The 22,052-nt window shown below is 35.6% G+C and overlaps 2 protein-coding genes across 2 annotated transcripts; one reads left to right on the forward strand and one right to left on the reverse strand.

The window, feature by feature from the left end:
- Nucleotides 1-1,435: 1,435 nt before the first annotated feature.
- Nucleotides 1,436-6,124, forward strand: LOC110799219 (uncharacterized). The gene is made up of 8 exons (XM_022004438.2): nucleotides 1,436-2,184; nucleotides 2,297-2,391; nucleotides 2,500-2,603; nucleotides 2,756-2,856; nucleotides 2,954-3,054; nucleotides 3,648-4,085; nucleotides 4,577-4,708; nucleotides 5,776-6,124. The coding sequence occupies exons 1-8, from the start codon at nucleotides 1,936-1,938 to the stop codon at nucleotides 5,945-5,947; spliced, it is 1,392 nt and encodes a 463-aa protein (XP_021860130.1). The 5' UTR covers nucleotides 1,436-1,935; the 3' UTR covers nucleotides 5,948-6,124.
- Nucleotides 6,125-10,808: 4,684 nt separating this feature from the next.
- On the reverse strand, nucleotides 10,809-14,063 carry LOC110799229 (cytochrome P450 98A2-like). The gene is made up of 3 exons (XM_022004449.2): nucleotides 13,523-14,063; nucleotides 12,088-12,506; nucleotides 10,809-11,543 (listed from the first exon to the last, which is right to left on the reverse strand). Exons 1-3 carry the CDS (start codon nucleotides 14,001-14,003, stop codon nucleotides 10,899-10,901), a joined length of 1,545 nt encoding a protein of 514 aa, XP_021860141.2. The 5' UTR covers nucleotides 14,004-14,063; the 3' UTR covers nucleotides 10,809-10,898.
- Between the last annotated feature and the right edge of the window lie 7,989 nt (nucleotides 14,064-22,052).

Below are 22,052 nucleotides of genomic sequence, written 5' to 3' on the forward strand. Positions count from 1 at the left end.
TCTTGAAAAAAAGAGTTCGAGGAATAAATAGCTAAATTTGTTTTTATCTAAAGTAGTGGTTATAATAATTATTTTGTTACAATGAATGACAAAAAAAAAAATCTGACATGAAATATACAAAAGTCTTAAGACAAGACTCCTGTTAAACTTGCTCTAAGGTTTGAATTGAGTATATGAGAGTATAATTATATTCCCCATTATAATTTTTACAAGCAACGAGAGGATTTTTTAGAGATAACCAAAATGACAAATGAGACAAATAAAAAGAATTTCAATATATTAAAATATCATTTTTCTCTTAATTAAAAAAAGAGTATTTAGCGCGTGGTATATTCTCAAAACTCGGAAGAGTAGAGAAAACCAAGGCCACACCACATAAAAGGATAAGGTTATAAACTTATAATTATGGAGTAATTAACAATTGGTTTATAGGGAACAAAATTAGTGTATGTAAAAGAACCTTCCAGCCACATTCCAGCCCATTCTCCGTCAAATAAGAGAGGCCTAGAATCTCTCACACTTAAAAATCTCCTTCTACCTACCACTAAATAACTACACAATCCATCACCATTTCATGACCACTTGACCATCATGAAACTTCAATGCGTAAAAAGATAATCTAGGTCTAACCTTTTTTTTTTGCGTGTGAGATATAAATTCAATACAAATTGTAGATGTGATAAAGAGATTCAAATCAGGGACTTGTCATATAAAAATTTTCAATTTCAATCACTTAGATAAAATCTTATTGGTTAGGTCGAACTAATAAGATATTGGGCTAATGTTTATGACAGATGGTATATATATATACGGCATATTATAATTTCGAATCCCCATTCCTATTTATAATTTATACGGAGAATGGTCATTATAACTCATTCTTTAAGAGAGTGATATCCATGTTCAGTTTTTTTTATTGACCTCTAATGTTGGAGGTAGGGTAGGGGTTTCAAGTAGCTAGAATAATACTATTATCATACAAATATGTAATTACGTATGATGTAAATGGTTTCTAATTAGATAAGTAATCATCTAAAATTTAAATACTACGCACAAATCAAACCGAAATGACGTAATGTCGATAATAACCCAAAGATCCTTTAACCCCTTTAGGATACGAGTATTTGCAACTCCCTTTAATATAAAAAAACAATCCTATACAAACCAATACTTTGAATAGAGTACTCGTTAAGTGAATCAATTACTCCGTAACAACCAACGATAAACAATTTTTTTTTGATAAAACAAAATTTATTTTATCCGTTTAAAGGAAATGAGGTAAATGAGAGGAAATCATAATGGGTCCACTTGTTTCTACGTAAGTTGATTACAAAGGACCCACCACGAAGAATCGTGCAGCTTATGTGAACAAGTAAAAATATGCCGCGTGGCACTGGCTCAAAAACCCAGGCTCTTCTAAAATGGATGAATTCTTGAAAGAGATTATTGATTGGTTGTTAGACTTTGTGACTTTTGTGAGGCTGGGGAATTACAAAAACTTTTTTCCCCAACTCTTTTTTTCTTACAAAATTCACCCAAACAGTCCTTAACAACAATTTACAGAAAACTAGCAAGGAGAAGAAAGGAGGGAAGAATTTTCATCATTTGTTTCAATTTAATTTGTTTTCTCTGCAATTTACACTCTTTTTTTTCTGGAGAAATTTGAACATTTTAGAGTTCTTAAGGCTTGAGGAATTTCTTCAATTCAATTCAATTTTTTTCCCAAGAGACCCAACCCTCTTTTTCTTCTCCAATTTGCACCAAAAACTACACCAAAAGTCTCCTGTTTTCTTCAATTTTGAACAGATTGGGCTTGAGGTTGAGAAATTTGCATTTTGTTAGCATCCTCTTTACCGGCGAAAGAACGATAAAAAAGGGGGTTTTGAATTTCCCCTCAAATTCATAGAGATTTGAGGAGGATAATCACACAAAAAAATGAAAAGATTATGGTTAAGTTCTCTGCAATTAGTGGAGCTATTTGTGAGTTCATGGGTACATTTGTTATATGGGTTTTACATATTTAGCACAGCCGTTGCCTATGATTTGAATCAAGCTTTGTGTGATTACTTTAAACCCAGCAACATTAATCAAATTGAGGCTGCTGCTCCTCCTCAAGATTCTTCCTCTGTTGATGATTTGCCTCCCATTGTTCTGGTTCATGGGATTTTTGGTTTTGGTCAAGGGGTAAGTCAATAATGTTCTAATCCTTTCATTAATTTTAATCATTTTTTGGTTAATTTGTTTTATTTCATATGGGTTTTTCCTAATTTTTGTGGGTAATTTTTTTTAATTTCAGAGATTGGGAGGATTGTCCTATTTTGCTGGGGCAGAGAAGAAGGATGAAAGGGTTTTGGTGCCAGATTTGGGTTCTCTGACCAGCATATATGATCGGTGTGTATTTTTATGAAATTCATAATTTTTTGAATTTGATAGTACAAATGGTGAAATGAATGATTGAATGATCTTTAAGGGTTTTATTTTGGGGTAATTGAATTTCAGGGCGCGGGAATTGTTCTATTACTTGAAAGGAGGTCAGGTTGATTATGGCGAAGAACACAGCAAAGCATGTGGGCATTCCCAATTTGGCAGAATCTATGAACAAGGTTTCCGGGATTAATAATTCAATTGCAATTTTCTATAACTTGTTCATTCTTGTATATGTTAGTGATACATTTTGATCAAGTTGATAAATTTGAAGGGAAATACAATGGGATTGTGATAATTTTCTAAATATGATTCAATAATGTATATGTAGGGCATTATCCTGAATGGGATGAGGATCATCCTATACACTTTGTGGGGCATTCGGCAGGCGCTCAGGTTGTTCGGGTTTTGCAGCAAATGCTTGCTGATAAGGTAGGATTTATTGCTGATTTGCATAGAACGATATTAATTGGCTGGAAAAGGTTGATTTTTCATACGTTTTTAACACAGTGATGTTTGTGGATTTTAGGCATTTGAGGGCCATGATACCTCTCCAAACTGGGTTTTGAGCATTACCTCTTTATCTGGAGCTTTCAATGGGACCACTAGAACATACTATGATGGGATGCAGTAAGTTCCTTTCCCTTGTGATGTGTATTCTATCAGTTTGCAGGACTATGTCAAAGAAGAATTGTGTGTTGTTGTGATGATGTGATATGTAGATGATTTATGGTTGTGCCATGCTTTTCACCTCATTAAGGCGTTGTTTAGAGCGAGTTAGTTAGGAGTTCACACACCTTATCTTGTTTGATGTTAATGTTTTGAGTCAGAAAACTTTGCTTCTTATCCATACCCCTTATGATAATTTACTAAAGTCATTGTCACTCTAGTACTTCTATGCCATTGAATCATTCATTGTCCATTTGTTTGTAATGGTTGTCTACTTGTTTTGTTAGTCATTATCATTATCATTACCCCATTGCCTCAAAGAGGCTCCCGCAAGAAGTGGGGTCGGGGGGGTTGGACGTAAGCAACCTTACCCTTGCAATTGCAGAGAGGATGTTTCCAATTGACCCAAAAGTCTACTTGTTTTGTTAGTCCAAATCACATATTGTGGCGGGTCCTAGAATGTGTGCATTGCTTAGTAGTTATTAGTTATGGTACTCCTAGGCTTGAAATATTTCCTAAATGCTTATGATTACCATTTACACAATTGATTACAGGCCAGAGGATGGAGTAACTTTGAAACCCGTATGTTTACTTCAGCTTTGTCGATTGGGAGTAATCATATACGATTGGTTTGATATTCCTTGGTTGAAGTCCTATTACAATTTTGGATTTGATCACTTCAATTTGTCATGGAGGAAGATTGGGGTATGGGGTTTAGTAGATTGTTTGTTAGGGAATGCTGGTCCATTTGCATCAGGAGACTGGATCCTACCTGATCTAACAATCCAGGGATCAATGAGACTCAACTCCCATTTACAAACATTCCCAGATACATACTATTTCAGTTATGCTACCAAGAGAACCAGGCAACTCCTTGGTTTCACAGCTCCTTCTGGCATTATGGGGATTCACCCTTTGCTCTTCATCAGAGTGTTGCAGATGTGCATGTGGCGCCTCCCTGCTGATGTTCCTCCCCCTTACAAAGGCTATAGGTATTGCATTTACATTGTTTTTTATATTGTTTGTTGCATAACGAACTTAGGCTCTGTTTGGTAGGGTGTAAAATATTTTCCCGGAGAACAGTTTTCCTCTATTTTTAATTTTACATTGTTTGGTTTGCAAAGGAGTGGTAAACCATTTCCCTTAGGAGTAAAATTGTTCTCCTACTGATGAAAAACCATTTCTCTTCAAAATGAAGGGAAAAACCATTTGCACTACCTGCACTTTCCCTCTCATTTTCCTTCCGTTTCATCATTTTTCTTACTTGGAACCAAACAACGGAAAACTAATTTTGGAATTGTGTTTTCCTTGAAAATCATTTTACACTGAAAAAGTTTTGCACTCCACCAAACGGAGCCTTAAAATAACTAGTCAATATAAGTCTTAAAAATGACTACAAAGACTTGTTTTTTAGTTTTGTTGCAATGTTTTCTCCTGTTTTGTGTTGGATTAAGTCATCAACATAATGCTGTTCATGTTATAGGGATGAAGATTGGTGGGACAATGATGGGGCACTCAACACAACATCCATGACTTACCCTCGATTTCCCGTTGAACATCCCCACCATCTTGTTACAAATGATAAAGATTGCCGGCCATTGCAACCTGGTATCTGGTATGTTCAAAACCGAACTTCCCCTTTCCTCAGTAAAATGCATTGCAAGTTCATTTGTTTATCTAATTACCAACTGAAAATGTCACCATTATTGTCAAAAAATAATTTGTGAAATGCTCTGTCATCTGCTACCTTAAGGAGCAAACTGTTTTAATGAATATACGGACAAAGGATTTAGCATAAAAGAATCAACAAAAAGCTGGAAAGTTTAAGACTCATTCTTCCCGACCCTACCTATAGCTGGAAAGGATAATTGAGAAACGGTTGAAGAAGATAATGTTATTTTTTTCTAATGTCATTTATTAGTAGGCCAGTAAATGATGTTAGATCATATTACATGTGTTGGTAATGGTGACGCCCAAAGTTTCTCCCCTGAATTATATGCGAGAATACTGCAATGTTTTCTGTAGACGAGATTTGATCTCAAGTTTTAGGTGCCATCCCAAGAGTTGAACCGACTAAACTAGTAAGCATTCCCTGCAAGGACTGCTTACTAGTTTGTCATGCTTTTGGTCTAAAATGAAGTATTCAAACACATTTTGAGGATTCAACATGGGTACATCTTAGGACTGCATTTGCCATGCTTTTGGTCTAAAATGAAGTACTAATACACATTTTAAGGATTCGACATAGGTACATCTTGAGCTGACATGGGGGACGTTCTCTTCATTATGAAACATGGACTTATCTGAACTGATTAAACCTGATAGGACCTGAATGAAACTTATTGGATCTGATCAAACTTGATTAGAACTTACAAGACTCGATTGAAACTTATTAGACCTGAAACTTAATTTTTGAAGGGGAATTGAAGAGAATGCACCCCTAGTGTGTTCCTGGCTAGCTAGGTTGGGTAATTTCGATTTGGGCTAGAGTGTCCTGGTTGATATTAGGATCATGTCCACTTTACAGTATTTTCATATCAAGATTTTATGTCAAGTTTTGATATTCTGATCATTTCTACTTGACAGTACAGTACAGGAAATGAGCCACTCTTTTTATGTAGCTATCATTTTTCGAATATATGGCATGTCTAACCAGTTTCTTGAACCAATAAATTTGTACAGGTATTACAAAATCGTAGAAGGAGATCACATTTTGTTCATTGTCAATCGGGAGAGAGCCGGAGTTCAATTCGATTTGATTTACGACAGCATCTTCGAACGGTGTAGGAAACATGTATTTAGGAAGAGGCCGCAGACGCTACCGAATGAAACACCACAAACAGTTACCAGTTGAATAGTTGATATATCTCATATGGCAAGAGAGTTAGAAATAGTATTCTTTTTTTCTTTTTTAATTCCTATGTTTCCCCTTCTTTCTTTCACAAATTCACTTGGTCTGATGTAAATGTAATTTTCTCTAGAAAAAACAAATTCTTTCTATAATTGAATTATATTCATAGGGTTACAGCAATTATTTGGAAGTTTGTTATGAGGCTTTACTGGAAAGCTTAGCCTCCTTCCTATTTCAGAGTTGCAATGTATAAAGAATTCACATGAACGTAGAAAGTTAGTTAAATCGATAATTAGTTAGGAACGGAGGGAGTACTTGAACAATCCGAAGATTTTTGGGATAAAATTTAAATTGGTTAGTGTGTGCACCAAAATCACTCTTGAATACGATGAAATTGGATTGAGGCGACCCAACGTGTACGGAAAAAGCACAGTACACACAGGCTTGGTAAAATGAGTGATATTTGAGTAAGTAGGCACAACATGTTTAAAATGCATTATCTCACATTTTCTCTCCTTACACGTGAGGAGAAAATGTGAGTACTACTTATGAAAATACCGTTGTGTATGCGAATATATGTAATAACTTCGAGGTAGGCACGCAAAAGCAACATGGAGGTGGTGTACTAACATCCTCTTACAAAAAAACCGTTCGGGTCGAAACTCGTTCACATCACCCCAAACATTAGGGTCACGGCCCAAGGCCCATGCATTTGGAAAGTCTTCTTCGGTCATAATCCGTTCAAACCCAATAACCGGGTCCAATTTTTCTTGGGAATTCTTGGGATTTCGTATTAACTCTGCCAAAGCCCATTCGATCGAGTTGTTCATGAACTAAAGTGAACGAGCATAAGTTTATTTATGTTAATGCAAACTAGTTTATTAAACGAGCTTCAAACATTATTCAAACTTGACCCATTATTAAATAAATGAACATGAGCGGCTTTAAATGAGCCTAAACCTGAATTGTTTATTGAGAAACTCAACTCATTTGCACCCCTAGACAATGCGTTATTTGTGTGGCTCGTATTATTTTTTAACCTATTAAGAAATTGGTAGTAATATCTTTAATTTTAAATCACAAAAAACCCCTTTCTCATATTTATAACGTCAATATGAACAATATAAACAGTTCAACTTATACAAAAAGAAAGTTTTCAATATAAAACTAAAATACATTTACATAAACGTCAAACTAAATCGCGCAAGATACGCATTAAAGTATTGGTTTTCAGCACTCGAAACGTATAGTTGTATGACATTGTCAAAATCAAATCTTGCAAAATAAGCATTTACATTGTGATGTTCAATGGAAGACATTTATATAAATTTCAATAACTTGATTCTTATTAACAAAATAGGATAAAAGGAGATTAGAATCTCTCTAATTAGATCTTCATATGCCCTAATCTAGTTCAAAGGGGACTAGCCACAAGTTGCAAAAGTGAACTTTTTGTCCAAAAAATTTTGCCTCTATTGCATGATGGGGAGAATTACATGTCCCACCTTAAACAAGAAATGCTAACTTGATCAAACAAAAAGAACAAATCATACACAAAATACAATACAAATTCTAAATTGGTAACCATTTTTTAAAATTTTAAATAAGAAAAACTTCCTTATCGTGTAAGAACCCACCTCGAGCTCCACCGATTCAAGTTAATGGGTTAGATTCTTAGGAAATGGGGGAAGAGAATGAGCATTGCCACCACCAAAATACCCCTAGTAAAAATCAAATGCCCCAAACTAATCTTTAAGTTGAAGCTTAAAAGGTACTTTTCTTCCCGATTTCCACTAGACTAGCTAATAACCACACATAATTGCTAGATTTTCTACAAACACAAGGTGAGGAAGTGAACAATAGTATAATCTCAGAACATATTGGCCAGCTTGCAAAAATTACAACCACCCATAAATGGATTGACGTTATAAATGGATTACGATTATTATTGTAAATTGTGCGGAATACAAATACTACATTCTTTAAGCCAATTTACACTGAAATATTCTCAGATATAATTACTAAAGAATTATTGTAAACAAAATTATCAATAAGTTAATTAATCCATAAAAAATCACGTCAAGAAAACATTCTAATTAACTTGAATTGCATAAACTGAGGATCGATTACCGTTAAAGCTACCATACTATCGAGAATCGTAATGTACGAACGAAGTTCAATGCATGTATGCTTAAAACAAGAAAATCCTTCACACAAACATTAATCAAAACCCTAATCAAGAATTAAATAGATCCTACTACGTAAAGTAATGCTAAACAAGAAAATTAAAACCCCCAAAAACAATCGAATTGAATCGAATTGAAACCCTAATCCGAAAAAATCAAATACTATATATTCTTTGAGTCGATTTACCCTGAAATATTCTCAGATATAATTACTAAAGAATTATTGTAAACAAAATTATCAATAAGTTAATTAATTCATAACAAATCCTGTCAAGAAAACATTCTAATTAACTTGAATTGCATAAACTGAGGATCGATTACGTACCATTAAAGCTACTATACTATAGATCAATGTAATGCTTAAAACAAGATAATCCTTCACACTAACATTATTCAAATTTCAAAACCCTAATAATGTCAAGAAATACATCCTACTACGTGGTAATGTTAAAACAAGAAAATTAAAACCCTCCCAAAAACAATCGAATCGAATCGAAACCCTAATCCGAAAAAATCAATCCTGGTAATTCTCAAGAAGTAATCGTAATGCTTAACTTACTAGATAATCAATCAACGAATTGAATCCATCCTTGGATGATTGATCCCACTTTTGTACCATTTCAAGAATACTTGTCTTAATCATCATCATCATCCATTTAGAAATCTTGTTTACCAAAGATTTCCTCAACGACTTAGTACGTTCATAATCCTCCTCAACTCCCCTAATTTTAAGATGATAAGTAATAACATCGACATTGATACGCATCTCATACTTTATCATCGGGTTATTTTTCTCTGTATAGTTAACTTTATCCAATATCGATAAAAACATTCCGTACTTGACAGCTTTCCAAACACCAGGAGTGACGTAATCAGGCAAACCGTTGTCAGTTGCGGCCGTTAAGACATCGAAATAAAGCGTCTTAGGATCAACTAGAAAAACTAACTTTCTTTCATCAGATTTGTCTGTGTCTTTGTTTCGGATTTTGTAACAACAAAATGGTGTGTACTTAGATTCGTAATCGTTGTCGTAAGCATGATGTTGAAAAACCTTTTCGTAGTTGTTGAAACTGAGTAAAACGACGAGTTCAGTTGTGTAGTCGAGTTCGTCGAGACGAGGTTGTGGGGAGTAGTTGAAAGATTTTGTGATTTTCTCTAAGGTTACATTGCATGTTGCACCGACATTATCCATGGGACGCGCCGCCATTAGGTTACGTACTTACTCGATCGAGATGAGTTCCGATGGTGATGGTGGTGGTGGTGGTGGTGGCGGTGGTGGTGGTGGTCGTGATGGTGGATGAGAGGGTGAGTATGTTGTTTGGATTAGAAGATGAGAAGATGAGAGGGTGAGTATGTTGTTTGGGAATGGGAGGTATAGAGGTAATTAATTAACGTACTTATATATAGTAGGAGATCGAACTTCTTTTTTCGACACTCGGATTAGGAGGATATTTAAATATTTATTATTTTATTTTATATATACGAAGTACTACGCAAGTAATGAATGTAGTAAAACTGATTTTGAGATGGATTAGAATTAATGTAACCAATCATTGATTTTTGTTTATTTATTTAATCAAAATTAACCTAGCTACAAAAACATAATCTCGCTTTAATTTATAAACCGATACATTACATTCACACCAAGAGAAATATTATAGAATTTGAGAGAGAATCAGATTTCAAAGAAGAGAGAAGTTCTCATTTTAATCTATTAGAAAAGTAAATGGAAATATAGGGTGCTAGTGTTTATATACAAGGCATGATCAAGCAACAGCTCCAACAACTTGACTGACTAACTAACTAACTAACCATATTCTAACAAACTTTTAAAGTTTATAATAAAAAATAAATAATGATGTCATAAATCCTATAAATATAGTGAGACATTACATTCCATAAATAAACGTCGTAGCTTTTATTTTAATTTTTAAATTTTTAAATTTTAATTTTATCTCTCCAACTGGTTTTTGGATAATTTTTATTTAACACGTCGATATCCTGACTTAATAAAGTTCGGGCTCCGTCACTAGTATAAACAATTATTGATTTATTTGTGTCGAGCTACAATAGGTGGTGGCTTGGTGGCCGTGTGTCTTAATTAGAGCAATTTCAATAGTTAGCTATAAGATGGTGCGTATAGGTTGATTTGCCACATCAAACTTTGATCTATAAAGTTCTTAATAGGTTAGCTACATTGCACATTTAGTAGCTTCCTATAATATTTTATGTAGTATTCCCTTCGTCCCTTAAAACTCGCCCCGTTTTCCTTATAAATTCGTCCCTTAATACTCGCTCCGTTTCTATAAATGACATTTTTTACAAATACTATATAATTCTCTCACTTAACCATTGCCCCACTTATATAAAATCAAAACCCATGATAACAAATCATAATTTTTTTTATAAAAAAAAAATCAAAACCTGCTACAAAAACATAATATCTAATCGAGATACCGCGCCATACATTATAAATAATTAATTAAACGTTGTAGCGTTAGATTTTTAATTTAATTTAACGTAATTCTAAATTTTATCTCCCTAATCTTTATATAATTATTTTATTAACATGTCGATATATATCTCGACTTACTAAAAATTCTACTTATCCAGAAACCCTAACGTGGTCGCATAGAAAAAGAAAACACAACATAATAAGCGTATGCAAAATGTCTTCGATCAATTTATGTTCTTTAAAACTTTAGGACGAGGAAAACTCCTAAAACATCCATCGTTTACACAAAATGTCTATAAAAATGCTTAAGCAATTACATGTCAGAGGGTACACGTTTGTACAAGCTTGTAGGCAACCTCGGAACTATAACAGCTTGTAAAGGAGTTTTCATGTAAGTAACAATTCCTGGATTTTCCCTCATGTCAATTTCCTCAAACTTAACCCCATTTGGTGGGTACCATTCAAAATGGTGCAAAAGATGACCCATGTTTGATGTAACCAAGTTTATACCCACTTGCGCTCCAGGGCATATCCGTCTACCCGCCCCAAACGGTAATAACCGAAAATCATGACCCTTCATATCAACATCCTCCTCGAAAAACCGTTCGGGTCGAAACTCATTCACATCACCCCAAACATTCGGGTCACGGCCCAAGGCCCATGCATTTACATGAACAATGGACCCCTTAGGGATATCATAACCACCAATCTTGACATGGGTTTTGGCCTTATGGGGTATCATTAAAGGGGTTGGAGGATGAAGCCTTAGGGCCTCCTTGACTATTGCTTTTAAATATGGTAGGTTTGGAAAGTCTTCTTCGGTCATGATCCGTTCAGACCCGATAACCCGGTCCAACTCTTCTTGGGCTTTCTTTTGTACTCTTGGATTTCGTATTAACTCTGCCAAAGCCCATTCAACAGAAATAGCGACCGTATCTACGCCTGCAACAATCATATCCTGTACCAAATAAATTTTGAACGGTATAAGCCTGTTTGATTTATTTCAGAAAAATAAGTTCAGCAAAAATAAATTCTTTTCGGCAAATATAAGTTTCTCGGTCAGCTTAACATACAAAAAAGTTCTTTCTGCAAAAATTAATTTTTTAGATTAAATAAGTGCAAATAAGTCCAGATAAGGTTCAATAATTTCATATAAGTTTATACTTCACGCAATCAGGCAGTTTGGCTTAGGCACTATTCATATACATTCTATTTTTTTACCGAATTTTGTTATTTAAGCGTATGGTAAAATATATATAACCACGTGAGATCTTGTTAATTAAATCCGTCTTCATAAATATTTTTAAAATATGATAAAAAAAAATGTGCTTTGATAAACATGACTAAAACATATATGTCAACTAAATAAGAACAGAGGAAGCATAAGTTAAATTCAGTCAAGATCAAATTAACAAAATAACGCATAAATGTAAATTTTGTGAAATTCAGTGTTAATTTTAATAAAAATTGGCAGAATGAATAGGGTCAAAGTCAATACGTACCCAAAGAAGACCAAATAAAGTGTCTTCACCAAGATCATATTTATCTTTTAAAGTGAGCAAAGAATCAACAAAGTGTTGTACGTTAGTTCCACCAATATTTTTAGACTTGGCAATAGCATGTTCCCCAATAATTTCTCTAATAAATTGATCCAAACGATCGTTGAGCATTGTGGCTTCTTCTTTATCCTTTTTATTGAGAGGTGACAATAACCATTGTAGCCATGGAAGGTTATCGATCAAGATGTTTGCTTTGTTAATTTTCGCTTTTCGGCCCGATAATACACCCTTAAGTTCCTTACCAATGGTGTCTAACTCACCTTTGGAGTTCACAAACCTTTTCCCGAAAGTTAACCTTGTGATGTTGTTGAATGACATTATTCCTGCGTGCCCCCTTATGTTGACCGTTTTCCCTTTGTTTTCTGCATGCAATGATCAACATTAAGTATGAAGAAAATGATACGGCTTATATAAACCTTTTTTATTTTTATTTATAAGGTAATAAGAATACTACATTAGCAACCCTTCCACTAGAGGTTTTCTCCCATAGGTGATCAAAATTCAGGTCGGGCAGAGATTTAACACAAAAATTCATGCCTAAACTCAAAAATTTGGTGCGGACTTTGCGGACCGACATGGGATTTTTCGAGCCAGCTCGGGTTTTGGTCTAAAAATGTATATTTTAGACTACCAAAACCCGCACTTTTCGGACCGTGTCGGGTCGGGCCAGGGTTATAGTTGATCGGGTCTAGTTTCTCCCGAGTAATCACTGTAAGGGATGGAAAGTAACTGTAAACTACTCACACATTTCTATAATCAACTAGTGCCGACTAAATGTCCTATATTCGCAATCTAGTCTGCTATTCTATTTGTTTCTCTAAAATAATATAAGTATCATATAATAGTACAATTACAACTTACAAGTATACCTTTATTATCCTCTGTCATATAAGAATTACTATCGAATTATTATATTTTCTTAAGATATATGTTATCCACTAGTAATATTTATAGAGTATTACTCGTCATTTTTACGTAGAGGCGATCATGACTCGGGTTGAGTTTGAGGGGAGTAGGGTACGTTCACGCCGAGCCGGACGGCCAGATATTGACCAAAACTTTTTCACCCTAACTTTGTAAATTTAGTTGTGTTAAGTTTTCTAGAGACTAGTTTAGCAATCTCAAAACAAAATTTTCCGGGCCAAAAAATTATGTCTAAGCCCGGACAAAATCGTAACGAGCTTAGGCATAAAATTATTATTGAAAATTATAAAAAGTTGATAATTCAAAAACACATATTGAGACTAATTCAACAATATTTAACCTAATCATTTTTGTTTTTAGTAAATATTTGAAGTCAAATTAAGTATATGTGAATAGTGTAAAAGTTGGATTGTTGTAAATATTTGAAAAAACGAAGGAAGTATTAGAAATATACCGGGATTAGTACAATCGTGGAAGAGTGATTCGATCATGGCGGTGGCCTCATCTTCTCTAATGGGTTTAAGGGCCTCAAGCTTTTTCGGGGTAAACAATGCTAAATTACTAACCTTCCTAACCTTAACATATTGAGGCCCATAATCGGCCCAAATAAGGTCTTTACCATCTTTGGTAAATCTAGCTGTTGGTTTTCTATGTCTATCAGCTAAGTTTTGATCATGCTCTTTTAACACTTGCTTAGCAAACTCGGCACTGGATACGACGACGTTTAGTTCGGGCCCAAGCTTGAAGGAGAGTATTGGGCCGTAGGTTTGGGCCCAGTCGTGGAAGCACCTAAACCGGACGGGTTTAATGTCGTATACATTACCGAGAACCGGTAAAGGCTTCGGACCGGGTGGTAGTTTGTACCTAAACCGTTGGAAGAGGTTGTAAGTTAAGCTGAGGAATATTAAAGAGAGTGGGATTAGGATGAGACCCATATCTTTTGAGGGTCTGAAAAATGAGAAATGTGTATAAACTATAAAGAGAAGAATAAAGAAGAGGGCAAGGCTTAGAACATAGAAATTTGGACTTATATACACTAGTGTTTGAGTGAGAGCATCTAGCAACTACTCTATGTTTATTGGTAGGACCCGTTTCATCGTTAGTTATTAATGATCAAAGTTATGTATTGATAAACGTGAAATTCAACATGTGTGAATTAGAAAAAACATGTTGTACGGAGTACTAAGTAATCATATCTTTCACAATTTCACTTCAAAAAGTTACTGTAATTTCTGCAAAAAGCGAAGCCCAACTACTCGAGCATCATTGAGGAGGTAAGTCGCAACATGTGTCTCAATTGGTTAGTGTACAAAGGTTGTATATTTCACATAATCGACCCTAGACACACCATACATTTTCAAAATTGATCCCTTGTTCTTTACCAACAGAGCTAGCTGTCACGTGCTGAGGCTGGCCTGGATCAAGCCTCGGGAATTCAGACGCCGCGCGGGCGGTCAAAAGGCCCGTCCGTGACATAGCTAAATGACATAACTTTTTTGAAAGAAAACAATATTGTTTACTAAGTGACTTACGCATCTAATTAACATCGAATTAAGTAGGCGGTCAATATCCATACCTAATGCGAATTAATCCGCTGTGTATTCTTATCGTGACAAACTCTTCTAAATTGGTGTCTATTTTATCTAAGAGAGTTTCTCCTCCTGTAGCCATATGTTAAAACCTCATGTTATCCATATCTGAGTTGTCCTACATTGGAGAACGATGAGAGAAAATACCATTTTATAGAGTCATCTTCACTATTGTCAACTAGCTTTTGAGCCCGTTCATAAAACGGGCAGTTGTATAGTGGTTGTTCAGATGTCTTTTGAAATTTTAATTAGTGAGTACTTGTGATTTTTGGTAACATATGAATTAAATAGAGGTGTAATCTGAAGGTTGGAAAAATATAAAATTATATGTTGAATAAATATTGGATGTTAAAGGGGTGGAGTGGAAGAAACTAATGAGTATATTAGACTATTAATAACTTGATGATGAATAAGGAAAATAGAGTGGAAGAGGCATTAAAAGTTGTAAATCATAGAAACAATAAAGAAAAATTGAAAAAAAAAACAAAATAAAATGATGGATGAAAGGAGAGATGCCACATGGTTTCTAATAATGAGATGACACACGCGCGGCTTCTAATAATGTATGGTGTTCCTTTTTAAATACTACTAGGTTAGGTCCCGTGCAACGCACGGATGAGACTTTTTTTTTTTTGATGTTCTGAATAATTTATTTAGAAGAAGTTTTTAATAAAATAAAATCAAGTTTTATCAACGGTTGTTGAAAAATTAAAGAAACTTATTATTTATTTGAATCGTAAAGTGATTGGTGCGATTTTAGGAGTTTAGCGTTTCGACAAAAATACTTAAGTTGAGAAAATATAAGAAAAAAAAATTATCAGACAATTATTAGATACCCTTTTCTTTTGGAATTGAATAACATCCGAAACACTAACCATACCCGTACCCTCGATCTATCCAAATTTTTGGATATGGTATTGATTTGATAACCATATCCGTTATAATACCCTATTTTCTATACCGTGTATATAACTAACTTTTGGGTTTATAAGTAATTTTGTTGAACCAATTTTTAACACTTGTTTTACATAAAATAAAAAATAAGGAGTAAATAATTTTTTTTGTTTGGGTACGGTCGTATAATAACACATTTCAGAGTAATTTATTTATTAATTTACAGCGTATTAACTATTGTAGGTTAATAGTATAATGAACTTTTTGAAATTTTTATATCAAAATAAAAAAATATTTTGCTATTTTTCCAACGGAGTTTGAAGGAAATAATGCCCTTGGTCCAAGTATGCATTCTATGTTAAGTCTAATAAATGCGGTTCAGTATTAATTAACAAGTTAATAATTCAGTGAGATCAAGTGAGCTGAATGCCTAGCTAGAGGCCGCTTCAGTTCAAGTGGAATTAATGATATTAATCCACAGCTTACTTTTGACTGAACCCGTAGGGTCACACAAATAGTACGTAAACGGATCAAGTATTTAATGGCATTAAATACTCCATCTATGAATATTCGGAACCGACGGATCTTGGTTTCAGTGGGAGCTAAGATCGTCACATGCAAGAAATGAATACTCCGGAAACGATGATATTGCCGGAAACGGAAATATGGATCGTATCGGAAATATAAATATTATCCAAGTCGTAGATGTTGCCGGAAACGGAAACATGGTACGTATCGGAAAATATTATCGGAAATGGAAATATTGCCAGAATCGGAAATATTGCCGGAAACGGAAATATTGTCAGAATCGGAAATATTACCGGGATCGGAAAATAATTCCGGAAACGGAAATATTAAATATTTGTTCGAAACGGAAATTAATTCCGGAATCGGAAATATTAAATATTGTTCGTATCGGAAATGAATTCCGGAATCGGAAAATTTAATCGGAAGCGCATCGTACGAATAAGCATCGGACGAGGCCTGCCGGACAAAGGCCCAGCACGAAGCCAGGCCATCGCACAGCAAGCCAAGCGCGCCGCACAAACAGCCACGCCAGGCCCAGCGCAAGGCCAGGCCCAGCAGGCTGCGCAGCGCGCACAGCGCGCAAAGCACGCGCAGCGCGCAGCGCGCGCGGGCGCTGCGTGGGCTGCTGCTCGCGCGCACGCATGGGGCCCATCGTGGCAGCCGTGCGTGTGTGTGCAAGTGTTTGTGTTCGTGCACGTTTCCTAAAACATGCAGAGTTCGGTTAATGATTAAATTCCTAATTCTATTTGATAAAATTAATTAAATTAGAGTTCTTGTAGGATTCTAGGTTTAATTAATTTGTATCTGAATAGGATTTCGATTCCCTTTCCATACCCCTATAAATATGAGGCTAGGGCTCACAATTTATAACAAGTTTCAAAGTATTCAAAAAGTGAGTTTTTGAGAGAAAATTAAAACACACATCTTGCTCATAAAAGTGCCGAAATTTTCTAGTACCTTAAGGGCGATTCTAGTTGGTCAATCTTAAGGCGGATCCGGACGTGCTGTGGACTATCTACGGAGGGACGACACTTGGAGTCCTAAAGACTTGTTCTTGTTCGGTTCGGGCGCAGCTAGGGAGGGCACGCAACAAAGAGTATGCATCTAAATTATGCTATATGATTATGTGTAAATAATATGTTGTCCTGGGTTAATGGTTGTTTCCGCATGATCTATGTAATGTCATATGTATCATAACCTAACAGTGGTATCACGAGCCCCTTATTATTTCATAATCTAAATTGCATGAACATGGTTAAATATTACAAATTTGCAAGAATTAAAAGGGGTGATTAATTTTCGTAATTGTTAATTAATTGCAAATTGCGTTTATTTAATTATACGTACGCAGTTTTTCGGCAGTTTCTTCGTTACTCATCCGAATTGAGTGATTTTTGTGTCAATTCCGCATGTAAAAGGCATTCTAAAATTTTGACAAAAATAGTATTTTTCTGCCGAACCCAGAATTCTCAAATTCGAAGCCTAACTATGACTTTTCGAAGGTTTTAGTTTTTCGAATGCAAAATTTCGTAAATTTAAGATGTTAAATTAAATATTTGCGATTCTTGTTGATAAATCTTGAATTTTTGATTGACCTACTGCATATGTTTAACAAGTTTGAATGCCTAGTCTTGTTAATTATGCAATCTAATTTGTAATTATGATTAATTTGTTGAAAATTAGAATAATTTAGAATTAATTTGATTTTCATAATTAATTGTAATTTAATTAGAAACCTATGATTAAAAACCACCTTAAAAATTGTAAATTTATGATAAATTTTAAATTTTTATGACCTAGACTTGAATCCATAACAATCGGAAATCAATTGGATAATAAATTTTCGATTTTTTCGCCCTAAAATTATGAAATTAATATTATTTATTAATTTGTCATTAATTTTAAATATAAATTTTAAATTTTTATGCGATTCGTTCATAAAACTTGCACGCACGAAGCAATGGACGCTTCGTGTTACCCTTAAGGGGTGTTGTATAATGCGGGCATGCGACGACGAGCAAGGGAGCTCGTCGCCCGTGCGGCACGAATGCAATGAGCAAGGGCGTAGTGCACGAGCACAAGGCAGCAGCCCTGCCTTGTGTCGTGTGCCACGAGCAATGGACGAATGGGCATGGGCGAAGGGCGAGCCAAGGCAGTTGCGTGTGGGCAGCAAGCGAGCTGCGCCACGACGCGCGCTGCCTCGCACAAGAGTGCGCAGCCTCGCGCGCAGCGATCGCAAGCTCGCGTGCCACGAGCGCTGCGCCCAGCATTGCTCGCGCGCACAGCGAGCGATGGCTCGCGCGCCCAGCGAGCGATGTCGCGCGCGCACTGCGAGCGATAGCTCGCGTGCGATGAGCGCTGGCGCGCGCAGCGAACACCAATGCGTGCGGAGGCTTGCGATGGGGATGCAGCAGCTATGCGACGAGCGCATGGGCTGCGCGCACATGGCCAGCAATGGCTGTGTGCGTGCGGCCCATGGGCGTGCAACGCGTAGGGTGTTTGCGTTACGATTAAAGATCGTTTTGAATGTTTAATTTGAAAATTCCAGTTCACGTAATTTTAATTAATTTTAAAATTAATAATTTAAATTATTTTCTTGGATTTTAATTTTGAATATTGTAATTATAATAAATTTTATTTATTCTAATTATTTTACTAAAATTAAAATCATGAATTAATTTAAATACGACTGAAATTAAATTAAACCTTTTGGATTCAATTATAAATTTATATGAGCTTTAAATTTTAATTAAATTTGTATGTTTCCGGTTAGACTAGAAATACATTTTTATGTTTAAAATTAGTAAAGCATATAAATTTATTGGTTTAAGTGGGAGCGCTTTTTAGTCATAAACTCTTGATTAGGTCTACAAATCCTTAAGGTTAAAACAACTTGATTAGAATTAATAAGGACTGAATAATTGGTAGATTATTGGTGCCCTTGATTAATTGCTGCAAATGTTTACGTGATGCATAATGTGTTTTACTAACCAGCTATGTGGGCCATTCATGATAATGAATGGGTGAATGGTATATATTGTATATGTACTGTTTTGCAGGTTATGAAGTGACTAGTATGGCCCAAATAGGATAGAAAATATGGTCTGCGTACCATTAATTTGAATGTAATTGGTCTAAAGTACCAAAGTTATTTTTCAATTCAAATATGGTCTGCGAACCATCAAATAGTTGTAATTAGTTATAGCTTATCCTATTTGAAGAAAATGGTGCCTCCCACGGAGATTTTCAAGACAGACTTTGAAGTCAAAGCTTCAAGATGAAGTCGGGCCATACTAGATCACATTTATCTTATGCATGCTTTAAGTTATTTATTGTTTTAAATATGTCTTAAAATGCATGAGATCAAAAGCTTGATTATGTTGCATGATTAAGGATTTTAGTTCACTTAAAATCTAACCAACATAGTAAGAGCCTTAAGTTCCAAACTTAAAAATTGAGTTAAAAGGTGCCATGCCAAAATATACACTTGCTTGGATATCCTTTACATCAATCTAGTAATAGTTTTCGCTCAGCGAGGTGTTACTTATTGGTCCTAAAGGGGCAAGGTACACAAATAATTGTGAGTACATGTTAGTTTTGGTGAAACTCAACGATATAAGTAAGGAGTCCTTTTATGTCGTGGCAAATTCGATAGGTTTACCTAATAAGTTCTTAGACGTACCTATCAACCAAGAATAGTTTCTAGACTATTAGCAAAAGGCTTTTGCTTACCTAAGATGTTCTAGGATTAAGTCGACAAACTGTGCTTAGTTCTTCAATGATTTTAGGATCTTGGAATCATTTTATTCACACCTGCCGGAACACATAATTTGAATAAAATGCTTAATAAACATTGAATTATGCATGTATGCTAGAATTTAAGTTCATTAAGAGAAACTGTGAATGGTTATTTATTTGTCTATTCTTTTCAATTGTAGTTTTAATATGGCAAACAACAATCAAAACATCATCTTGGGTTCTGAGCTTATGGTCAAGCTGAACCTGGCAAATTTTCTTGAATGGGAAGCTAAGCTAGTTGAAATAGTCAAACTCAATGGACTTGAGTATGTACTGTCACATCCCATGCCAAGCTACTATGCCAGAGACATGACCCCTGAGAGATTTTACGCCTGGGATGCGGATCTCAAAAAGGTTATGAGTCTCATGCTGAACAATATCCCTGATGATTGGGCTAAAAGGTTTGTAGCCTATGAACCTTTTACGCTCATCAAGAATCTAAGGGATATCTGTCGTGGAAGTACGGAGGACAGGGACCTGAACGTCCATGAGTTGATTGAATCAATGTCTGGTCTAAAGGTTAGTTCTCCCAACAGGTGTTATAGGATGGAAGTCCAAGAAACACATGTTCAGCTCCTTCGCACTAAACAGAGGGTAGGCGTCCCACTGAGGTTCCATGTGGATCTTATGCGTTCATACTTTGATCGCCTAAGTCTACTAGGAACACCAATAAGCGAAAGGATGGCAGTCTCTGTCTTGATCAATTCACTACACAGTGGGTTTGGTCGCTTCAAGCAACTATACCTAAGTGAACCAAGAGAAGAAACAGTTGCAGAATTTGTTCACCTTGTCAGAAAGGCTGAAATAATACTGGACTGTGAAGCCAAAGATTTACTCAAGGCTAGAAGGAGACCGTTCAAGAAAGGTGGAAAGTCCAAGGGCAATGCTAAATCAAAGCAGGACAAGTCCACATCAAGCTGTCTTTATTGTGATGGAATAGGCCATTACAAAAGAGAATGTCCAAAGCTAAAGGAAGATCAGAAGAACGGAACAGTCGTTCCATCTTCAGGTATTTTCGTTATAGACTGTATACTTGCTAATTCAACTTCTTGGGTATTAGATACAGGTTTTGGCTCACACTTATGTTCCAATCCACAGGGACTAAGAAGAAGTAGAAAGTTAAGCAAGGGTGAAGTCGACCTACGAGTGGGAAATGGAGCACGGATTGCTGCATTAGCCGTAGGAACTTACTATTTGTCGTTGCCCTCCGGGCTAGTTTTGGAACTGGAAGAATGTTTCCATGTTCCAAGTCTTACTAAAAACATCATTTCAGTTTCTTGCTTAGATGCTAAGGGATTTTCCTTTTTAATAAAAGACAATAGTTGTTCGTTTTATTTTAAAGAGATGTTTTATGGATCTGCTAGATTAGTCAATGGACTTTTAGATCACGACAAACAAGTATATAACATAAATACCAAAAAGGCCAAAAAGGATGATTCAGATCTCACCTATCTGTGGCATTGTCGATTAGGCCATATAAACTTGAAACGCTTAGAAAGACTTCAAAGGGAAGGAATTCTAGAACCATTTGACTTAGAGGATTATGGTAAATGCGAATCATGTTTACTTGGCAAAATGACAAAGCAACCTTTCTCTAAAGTTGGAGAAAGAGCAAATGAACTATTGGGTTTAATCCATACAGATGTATGTGGACCAATGAGTACAAATGCTAGAGGTGGTTTCAGCTACTTTATCACTTTCACTGATGACTTCAGTAGGTATGGTTATGTCTACCTAATGAAGCATAAGTCTGAATCCTTTGACAAATTCAAGGAATTTCAGAGTGAAGTAGAGAATCAATTAGGCAAGAAGATTAAGGCACTGCGGTCTGATAGAGGCGGTGAATATCTGAGCTATGAATTTGATGACCATCTGAAAGAATGTGGAATTCTATCAGAATTGACTCCTCCTGGAACACCACAATGGAACGGTGTGTCAGAACGGGGGAACAGAACCTTGCTAGACATGGTCAGGTCAATGATGGGTCAGGCCGAACTTCCATTAGAATTTTGGGGACATGCACTAAATACAGCTGCACTCACTATAAATAGAGCTCCGTCTAAAGCTGTCGAAAAGACTCCATACGAATTATGGTTTGGAAAGCCTCCAAATGTGTCTTTTCTTAAGATTTGGGGATGTGAAGTATACGTCAAACGATTAATTTCAGACAAACTT

Source organism: Spinacia oleracea, chromosome 1 (genome assembly GCF_020520425.1).
Source record: "Spinacia oleracea cultivar Varoflay chromosome 1, BTI_SOV_V1, whole genome shotgun sequence".
NCBI lineage: Eukaryota > Viridiplantae > Streptophyta > Magnoliopsida > Caryophyllales > Amaranthaceae > Spinacia > Spinacia oleracea.